Raw genomic sequence first — 10,000 nt, 5'->3', positions numbered from 1 at the left:
CGACAGTCCCTGACAAAGCCACATCCACGGTTTTCGTTTCCCAATTGTTGAATGGGTGTCTAGTGGTTAGGTGGTAAGGAAACCAAAATTCTTGGCCCTGTCTGCATCCGCTTCCTCGCACAGCCAACTCCCCGGCCTAAGAAAAAAGTCATGACCCAATCCTAACTTCTAGTCGGAACGCAAGATTAGTTTATCTAGGTAGTCTATATGCCAGACATACAGACTGTCAGTTAATCAATTTACAGACCAACCTAATTCGCTCGATGTTCGAAGGAAGGAGAGAAGCTTCCTTGATGTTCATGATGTTCAACACGTCTTGCATTGAGTGCAGCGACTGGAAGCCATATTATGGTCATTGATATACCACCGCACTCGGGTGTTACTGATACATTCGAAAATCTTTCTCGCTCAATTAATCGCAAGCAGACCAATTGAGTGGTAACTCTGGGTCGTTCAGTTTTTTTGTGGCTTTTGGATGGGTGCCACGAACGCAGTTATAAAGGGAGCGAGAGGTGTTGTAATGGCCAGTTCGAGTTTTTATAAGAATGTTAGGACTGATCTGTGACGATTCTTCATTATTTTTTTTCTACTTCCTCACATGAGACGGCGGTACTTAGTTCGCTAGTGTAGCCCAGCCCATTCAAGTGGTAGCAGGCAAATGCTGCCTTGCCCCCAAAGATGATAAACCTGGGAGGTTGTTATAGATGTCTAATTAAAATCAGCAAAAGGCGAATTCGAAAGAGGTTGATAAGACCTGTGAGGTGATTCTCCTGATTACAATGAAGTCAAGGTGAGTGAATGTGATGGTGTGAAACTCTTAGGTGAGGATGAATTTGATGAGGATGCACGGCACATCTGGGACTCCATCTTGATTGCTTGAATGTGTCTACTATGCCGAATTCTATAGCCATTTGTGATGGCTATGGAATTAAGTAACACTAGTTGGAGCGTTATTCTAGTAAGTCAAATAGAATGTTGTGGATGGATACAAATGACCTTACATTGACAAGAGGATTGTTAGCATGCCACTCAAGGTAATCACATTTTAACTGGGATTATTAGGGGGGAGGCAAAATGATTTATGTAGCGCTACGATTTTGAGCCTCGTTTGTCGAATCCTCGGGGTCAAGAAGAGAGCCTTGAACACAGGGCACAGGGTACAACTCCTATTACCCCCCCTCCCCCACTCTCTTGAGGAACAGGGACGTAGCCGCTATTCTCCTCGTCAGAGGGAATACTTTCGGCATAACGATGATGGAGACGAGGTTGAGGAATCGGGGATGCTTTCTTTCTTTTCTGACCTGCGCGTTTTGTGGTGAGATATGCCTCCGTTTCTGATCTGTGTCTTTGGCAGTATTAATCATCTGTGCAATTTCCTTGTGTCTGCGTTTTGGTGGTGTTTACAAAATAAGGTGTTTATATGTTGAGCTACGAGGCACTGTGTAGGTGTCTGTCACCTCCCTAGCTTTGGTGTCGGTATTTGCACTGAAATATTTTAGGATGCATAGATTTTCATCTTGGAAGACCGCCTCCGGGGCCACGCTGCTAGGGGTGCCATTTTTCTGTTGCATGATAGGGATAATGTTCGTGAATCTTTTACTTTGTATATGACAGTAATAAAAGCTATGTGTAAGATGGCTTGTATCTTTGGGTTTGTGTTAGTTGTAGAGGTGTTTCTACTCTAGGGATTTGGAGGCAAAGTTGTCCTTGAGGAGCTTGCATGAGATATAGGTGTGCTAGATAGTGTGGATTGCGTGGCAGTTTTAGTTGCGTGGCGTGTTAGTTTTCCCTGATCTGTTGTTTCGCTTTTAGAGTTTCCTCGCATTTAGGACATGATCCGCTAACTGTGACATGTGATCTTCGCAGTTGCAGCTTTTGACGACCATTTCACATCTGACGAGGAAGTGACTTTCACCGCCACAATAAGAGCATGTACGCAGGCATGCATGTGGTCAAATTTGGTAGTTGCTTACACATTGCACTCTGATTCTGCATTTAAGTTGGAACCGATGCATTAAACATCACAATCCCCGTGGCATAAAATATCACCTTGCTCTTGAGGTGTGCGCGTATCTTAATAAAGTATGATTCGTGGGGGGATCGTCCTGTTGGTCATTATGGCCACGCTATGCATTTTGCTTTCGTTTCGGGGTAGGGGACTGAGGTAAAGCCATCGTCCTTAAGTTTTCGTTGGCCATTATATGAAAGAAATGATCTGCAGTTCCAGTTTGTCTATTGTCATTTTTAAGCTTTAGTGGTCTTGATAGAGGTGAGCGACTGATCTGGAAAGCCACCTCGCATGTTGTGATCTCCAGTATATTCTGATTAATGACATTACCCTGTGTTGCCCCGTAGTGTGGGTGGCTCATTATGGCCAATTAGCTAGGCAGTTTTAGTAGGTGATGAGTGAACATGAGAAGGTGGTTTTGGAGGGTTGATAAATGTGGTGCTCCCTACCTGCCTTTTCATTTCCCATCTGAAAGAATGGCAGTCACACGATGGTCTAGCGGATCGGTTTCTCAAGAAAGAATGACAACTAGTAGTAGACCGTGCAGTAGACACAATGAGGCCCCAAGGCACACCCTCCCCAGCAGAAGCTAGAGGTCTGCCCACTCTCAAGCACGAGCTTGAGGATGGGATCCAGTTCACAAGAGGATGCAAACAGATTGCTCCCAATGCTGAAGAGTTAGGAAAGGGATGAGTTATATGATGCACGTCTTATTGTAAACTAAAAGCTCGCTATGAGAGTACTAGCATCAATGAAGCATCAATTTAACACAGTGCACAAGAGCAAGAGCAATGCTGTAAGCTTTTCTTGGGAACCTAAGAAGGTCCAGAATGTACCAGACAAATTCTGATGTGGCACCTAGGTGGTCACGGATATAACGTGGAATAATTTAGGCATAGCTACTCATAAACATCAAATCATGGGACATCTAATTGGGGGAAAGGCTGTAAAATATATGTGATGCGCCACAAAGGTCTGTACATTGTCCTCAGAATAACAGTGTAACCCATTCATGTGACGACACGTGGCATTGCCATGGTGCCCAATCATCGGCAAATTTCACTGGACACTCTTCCACTGGACACTGGAGTTCCATCGCTGTAAACAGAGGCTGTCGCCATTATGGAAGCCTTAGCACATGTGTCACAGATTATAATTGGGATGTCATCATGCATAGCATATAATTGACACCATTGGCCACGATGAGCGATGTTGCAAGCAATGTGGTGCGCCAGACGCCATATTTTCTCCGCTTAGGCTCTCCGACCACCGCCGCTGGACAGGTAAAACGATTGTGTTCTTCGCCAACCCCGTAAGAGGTGGAACGCCTAGAGGCATTCCGGCCTCATGGTTAGTCTTAGTTATGGTGAACAGATGAAACAGCATGGAATAACTGAAAACACAGACGGGCCATAAATAAGGTCCGAGTGGAGCTTGCCTTCACAAATCTCTCTGAACTAAACTGAAGCCTTCATTGTATGTGATCTTACCACTATAGACCCCTCAAAGGTTCGAGTAAAATGTGAATTCTCTCACCCAAGTGCTTTTTTGAGCGGTCCTCAGCGAACTCGACATCAAAGCGCTGGAAAAATGTACTCGGTTTATCTAGAGGACGTATTCCCTGACACCGCAGGACATGGGCCCTCTGGTCTCATAAGTTGAAATTGTTAAAGTATGCAGTATGTGTTGCCAATGCATACCTTTTCAAAGGAAGAAGGTGCGGGATGCATGTGTACTGCCAGTCTAGTTACTTGATTAGTTATTTCCTGCCTGTCTTGGCCTTCTTTGTTTCCTCTTTTTTATATCTTTTATATTTCTCTTTATATGTTTTCTGGAAGGAAAAGTTAAACACTCGGTCACCTCTCTGATTTTTACTTAGTAATTGTTATGTAACACTCAAAGAATCACATAGTTTTACTAATCAGTTTTACATACTTAAATACATATACATACATATATGTATGTATATATATATATATATATATATATATATATATATAAATAGATAGATACACATATATATACACATCCATATAATTAATAAGCATCTTACAATTATGAGAACAATGACACTAAAGTTATTACTTGACTGCCTTGAGGTCTGCACTCCCCTCCACCACTCCGGTGCTGACTTTGCTGAACGAGCTAGTTTAAACTGCGTTCTGCTTTTCCTGCACGCCCTTCCCTCGTGACTTATTCATTATCCCGTCTCACATTAAACTAGAAACTCCTGTTCTTTGTCCTGTGGCAGAATAGAGAGGAAAACTCAGTGCATAACAACTATACACTTTCCCCCAAGAGAGGAAAGAATTAGAACGTTTTAATCACTCTACTATTAGGAACATTAATATCTAACGTATTCAAAACTTATCTACTATTTTAATTTGATTTATCACTCAAATAGATTTCTTTATACATTTGATATATTATCACAAAAAGATACATAGGAAGATATATAACTATCATACAAAAAGAGGTATTCTCGTACCAGCAGCCCACACTCCCATAAAAGCCTTGAAAATAGAGATTTCAAAGCCTGTCCAGAGCAACTTGAAAATATTCTAGGACCTCAGAAAATGTCTTCCTACATCAATTATCAATAAAGACGATAAAGAAAATTTTATTTGGGACTAAATCAATTTTAAGATTCAAGGAGAATCTCTGCCAAAGTAAATTATATGCTCAAGATAAAAAGTGCTACCAATTAAGGAATATAAACAGTTAATTCCACTTACAAAATATAGAGAAAATCACAAAAGTACTAATGCTTTTTAGTAGCAAAGTATTATCCTCTTTCGGTAGAAAGCCCGATATTTGAAAAATACATATGCTAATATTGCCAACTTTATAAGCATAAACATACTGCGCTCTGGTAGAATTCGAAGCACATTGTACAATGAATGAAAAAAGAGAACGCCTTTTACTGTTTACAAGTATTTATGTCTATTTAATCAACTGGTGGCATGGAAGAATGAGCAGACAATGTATTCCGCTTGGAGCCAAAATAGTCCGTTCCTTCTGGAAGAACACTTGACACCACTGCTTTTGTCATGATAATTGATAATTTCTTATTGGGACGATTTGTTTCACTAGACACTGTGTCATCTAAATTATTTTGAGCATCCGTTGCCATTTCTTCAACAGTGGGTTCCTTCACATGCACTTGCACTAATTCACCCGCGTCTTTTGTTTCATTTGAAGACGCCATGGATGGTGTAATTTCAGGAATTTCCCCCGTTCTGACCATTCGATCTCTGGGTGGATGTAGAGTGTCCAAGAAACTGGGTTTCTTCGGTTTAGGAAGCTCTGGTTCTGTTTTCATCCTTTTGGACTGGTCCTGCACTATCTGCTTCCGCCGGAAAAAACAAAATATTAGACGCAGGTCTTTCCAAGCGCATTTCCTAATTTCGGAAGACAGCAGAATATACCCAAGCGCGATGATGGCCTTGGACATATCGATGACGATTGCATATGTGCCTAAGCTAGTAATGTTTAGGCATTTTTCGTGGGGAATGAGAACTGAAGTGAAAAGGAGTGTGACCATAATTACAACAAAGACGGCGAAGTTAGCTAACAGTGATACCAGGGTCTTAGTTTGTTGGTTACTCCGGAAATTTCTCTTATATGTGACAGTATACAGGATGTGGCCGTAAAAGTAAAAGCCTGCAATAAAGCAAGGTGATGTTGTATTTACCCTCCATGACGGACCGTTTGTGGGCAGTCTCAAACAACGTAGTAAAAACTTCCCTGGTATGAAGAGGTGTTCTACACATTTGGCAGTAGTAACAGCGAAAAGGCAAAGCAGGATGATGCGCAAAGTGACAGTGGTATTGCGTCCTTGCATATGGATAGGAAACACAATGTATAAATATCTAATGAATATCATAGCTGTATTGTTGTGTACGATGAATAAGATTGAGAAAGTGAAAACTGCAAATTTAGCGTAGCAAAAGAATTCAAATAATGAGTCTCCTTTATGTATCCTAATATTGCCTGTAATGGCACTGCTAGTTAAAAGAACTGATATCACTACGCTCTGGACGATAGCTAGACGATCGATAATTTTCGTCGATTTGTGAAGAAGTTTGATGGTCCATAATGACAAAGCGATGATGATGATTTGCACGGTTGTCACGAGTGGACCGAACAAAAATGCATAGTTAGATTCTTTTGAACAGTTGGAGTTCGTGTTCTGATCTGTAAGATTATTATCCAACATGGTATGGAGACTGGTGTATTATTCAGTTACTAAATATTTCATTATAATCTGCCTGAATATTACAGGGAAAATGGCACTTTCTTCCCTCAAAAGTAGAGTGCTATGAGTTGACGGCAGTGAGTGGTGTCTTTTGAAGCTGTCCTGAAGGGGGCCTCAAGTTAGAGGCAGAAATCCACCAAGCCACCACCCTGCCGTGCCCTATCTCAGGCTAGGACTTTCCCTTAAGGAAAGTTCCTAGATTTGCTTTGATATGAAGTCTGCAAAACAGACCCTCAGCTCTGAAATCCACAAGGAAAACATGAATTAAATAATGATACTGGGAGAAAGATAATGCTGAACAATATGATTCAAAGGCATGACCAAAAACTATTGCAATTGCAAACAATAAGTATTGAATGGATACTAACAGTAAATAAGGAAAAATAAAACAAAAAACTGGCAGTAGATATATATATGATTAAATGAAGACGGCACAAAGGCTTTGCGACAGAGTAGTTTGCCAGTAAATTCTGCAGTTTAGGGGACAGTTTTGTCACCATAAAATAATGGCTATATCTATCCATATATCTATCATTACACATACGCACTGTAATATAATAATAATAATAATACAAGGTTTATTATCCAAGACAGTTTTATAATATAATACAATAAATGTAAAAACATAGTGTCTTGGTTTAGAAAAGTTGATAATATATAAGGACATACTTTATTCAGATATGGTTAAAAAAAGAAAGAAAGAAATATATATATATATATATATATATATATATATATATATATATATATATATATTAATGTATAAAGGGGATCAGAACATGCAGTAAATAAGATTAGGATGGGTGCATTGGTGGGTCACTCGTAGATTGGTTTATTTGACCTACATTATATGGGATGATCGAGTTTTTGTAGCGTTGCATTCTGCATCTAACTGGTTACAATAATTGCCTCCCCTCCTAGTTTCCCTACCATGGATCCCGTGCAGGTACTGTGGCAGTAGATGCCTGAATTCATTAGACTTTAAGAGGGATTTGCCAAAACGGAGTGTAAGTTCCTCTCGCCTCAGATAGGGTTTCACATCCAAGTTGATTAAGGGCGCCGGAATAGTCTGTATGATTTGGGGACAAGATGATGCGTAAGCAGCGTTTTTGAATTCGTTCCAGACGGGTGTGATGAGCCTGTGTGAGTCCCGTGTGCCACACAGGTGCTGCTTTCTTCACAATTGTTCTGATAAGCCAAATATACAGTGTGAAAATCGCATTTTGGTTGACGCTAAATTGCTTTGCCTTATATAATATGAACAACTTCCTTCCGGCTTTAGATATCATGTAATCGATGTGACCATCCCAATTTAGTTGTGAATTAATGTGGATCCCTAACAATTTACAACGATTAACAATAGGCAACGGGGAGTTATCTAGGGTGAGTTCAGGGAACACTATGGGTCGTTTAAGTGGACACACATGAAGTACTTCGCATTTCATGGGGTTTGGGGTCATTTTGGCATATGCACAACCTTCTGAAAGTTTATTTAGGAGATTTGGCATTGAGAAGTGAATGACATCCTATACATCGACAATCTCAACAAGAGTTAACTCATCGACATATTTAGCCCGAATATCAATATGCTACACAGTCTGTTAATAATGGCCTAAAAAACGACTGGGCCGGGCCGTGTTCCCTGTGGCACCCCGCACGAGATACTGTCTCAGTCAGAGAGGGCATCCTGGCAGCGCACCCTGTGTCGTCGGTCAGAGGCGACAAATGCTAGCAGGTGAGACGGCAGCCTAAAGGGGCCCGTACACGTTCAAAAAAAGCGTCAAAATTTTGCATCAAAATTTTGACGTGTAACTTTGATACAAAATTTTGATGCATAATTGCCCACACACGTTTAGGCGTTTTTCCCATCAAAATTCAGCACAGTCAGAATCTTCGACATGGATGCATCAGTGGCCATAGCACTAGTGTGTATATATATATATATATATATATATATATATATATATATATATATATATATATATATATATACACACACACACACACACACATATATATATATATATATATATATATATATATATATATATATATATATATATATATATATATACACACACACACACACACACACACACACACATATATATATATATATAAAATTAAAAGTATAATTTTGACGCTTTTTTTTAACGTGTATGGGCCCCTTAAAAGGTTCTCTGATAGCTACCGTGCGGTCTACAAAGTCGAGAGTTTTTTAAAAATCCATAAGAACAATTTGGGCAATTTTCTAAGGCTTTCAGAATGGTATTAAGTAAAGATTTCATATAGTGGGTGGGTGACCTTCCCTTTAGATTCCCATATTGTTTCGGATCTAAATTTGGTTTAATATCTTGGAGAAGGAGCTGGGCTACAAAACCTTCTAAGATCTTACCAAAATCGGGCGTAAGAAGGGACGTGGATCACCTTATTCATTAAATGAATTCTTTTTGGCCAATGGGGTAATGGTAGCACCTTTCCATCTACGAGGGAAGATACCACTCTCAGTGCTTAAATTGATTACATGCGTGAGGGACTCATTAATTTCGTATGCAAATTCATGTAGTAGTTTCTTAGGTAACGAGCCAGGTGGCGAAGCTTTGTTTGCTCTCAGGGATAAAAGTGTTTTGTACACAGTTATTTTGTCCATTGTTATTGGCAAAGGCCGGTAAAAAACTAGGGATATGCATTGGGTCAATCGGGGGTAAATGTGTAAAAATATTAGTAAAATGTGACCGTCCGCCTTTAGCCAGAGTATCGAAATAACGGTCGATTTTAAAAATATTGTTTTTTTTATGTAGAGATGTTTCATAGAAGAAATTATTGATTTCAAGCAGTAAATAAAGGCGTAAAAAGGTAAAATGTAAACCTGACCCGATATAGAAAAAGTCGATAAAATAGTCGCTGAGAAGAAGCCAATAATGTGTAAGAAACATTTCGAGGAAAAAACGTCTCAAAAAAAAAAAGAAGAAAAAAAAAAAAAGACCTCACTTCGCTATTTATCGTTTTTTTTTATTGTTTACTAATTGTTTTGGACTTACCCTCGTCGCACTCTGTACTATCAAAAGGGATCATTTGGTTAGTTCTTTTGAGAGAACTATATGAGAGAGAGAGAGAGAGAGAGAGAGAGAGAGAGAGAGAGAGAGAGAGAGAGAGAGAGAGAGAGAGAGAGAGAGAGAGAGAGAGAGAGAGAGAGAGAGAGAGAGAGAGAGAGACAGAGAGAGGGAGGGAGAGAGTGATCCACCCTCATGTGTGGTCTACTGACCAAACTGGCGTATAGATGAATCCAGGGAGGGTCTAAATCAAAGACTATAATCTTTGGTCTAAACGTTAGAACGAACAGTGCGGGGGGGGATCGGGGCGACTCACTACACATAGATAACGGCTCAATTCTATGGGTGGTTCTGTTTCGCTATTTTGATAAACTTCAACGACAGTTAAAATAAGATCTATTGTAAAGTTACCGTCCAAGTTCCAGTTGCGTTGTTAGATGTTTCACATCATGGCAGTCACCGATAATTACTACACGAGTGTCACTAACGTCACTGCACAGCATCCACAGAGGTGACGAGGTGCTCCAGAAACTCGTCGTGTGAAGGTGCACTTGGGGGGGGGGGGGTATAGGCAACATATAAACAGTTTCTTCATGTTTTTTCAAGTATAACGCCACGCCCCCTCCTCTCGTCTCGCGGTCTTTGTGTAGCGAATATAATTTCGCTGGTTTGTTTCTAGAG

General features: G+C 40.2%; 1 protein-coding gene across 1 annotated transcript in view; it reads right to left on the bottom strand.

The window, feature by feature from the left end:
• Positions 1–4,050: 4,050 nt before the first annotated feature.
• The window catches only part of LOC122267594 (uncharacterized), a 6,564-nt gene continuing 614 nt past the window's right edge, over positions 4,051–10,000 (bottom strand). Inside the window, exon 2 of the mRNA XM_043037641.2 lies at positions 4,051–6,505. Coding sequence (XP_042893575.1) covers positions 4,956–6,227 — 1,272 coding nt within the window. The 5' untranslated portion in view covers positions 6,228–6,505 and the 3' untranslated portion in view covers positions 4,051–4,955. The remainder of the gene's footprint in view (positions 6,506–10,000) is intronic.

Source organism: Penaeus japonicus, unplaced genomic scaffold (assembly GCF_977035675.1).
Source record: "Penaeus japonicus unplaced genomic scaffold, GWHDUDI00000001_assembly GWHDUDI00000008, whole genome shotgun sequence".
NCBI lineage: Eukaryota > Metazoa > Arthropoda > Malacostraca > Decapoda > Penaeidae > Penaeus > Penaeus japonicus.
Note: the sequence above shows the minus strand (reverse complement) of the source record. Positions and strands in the feature narration are given on the sequence as shown.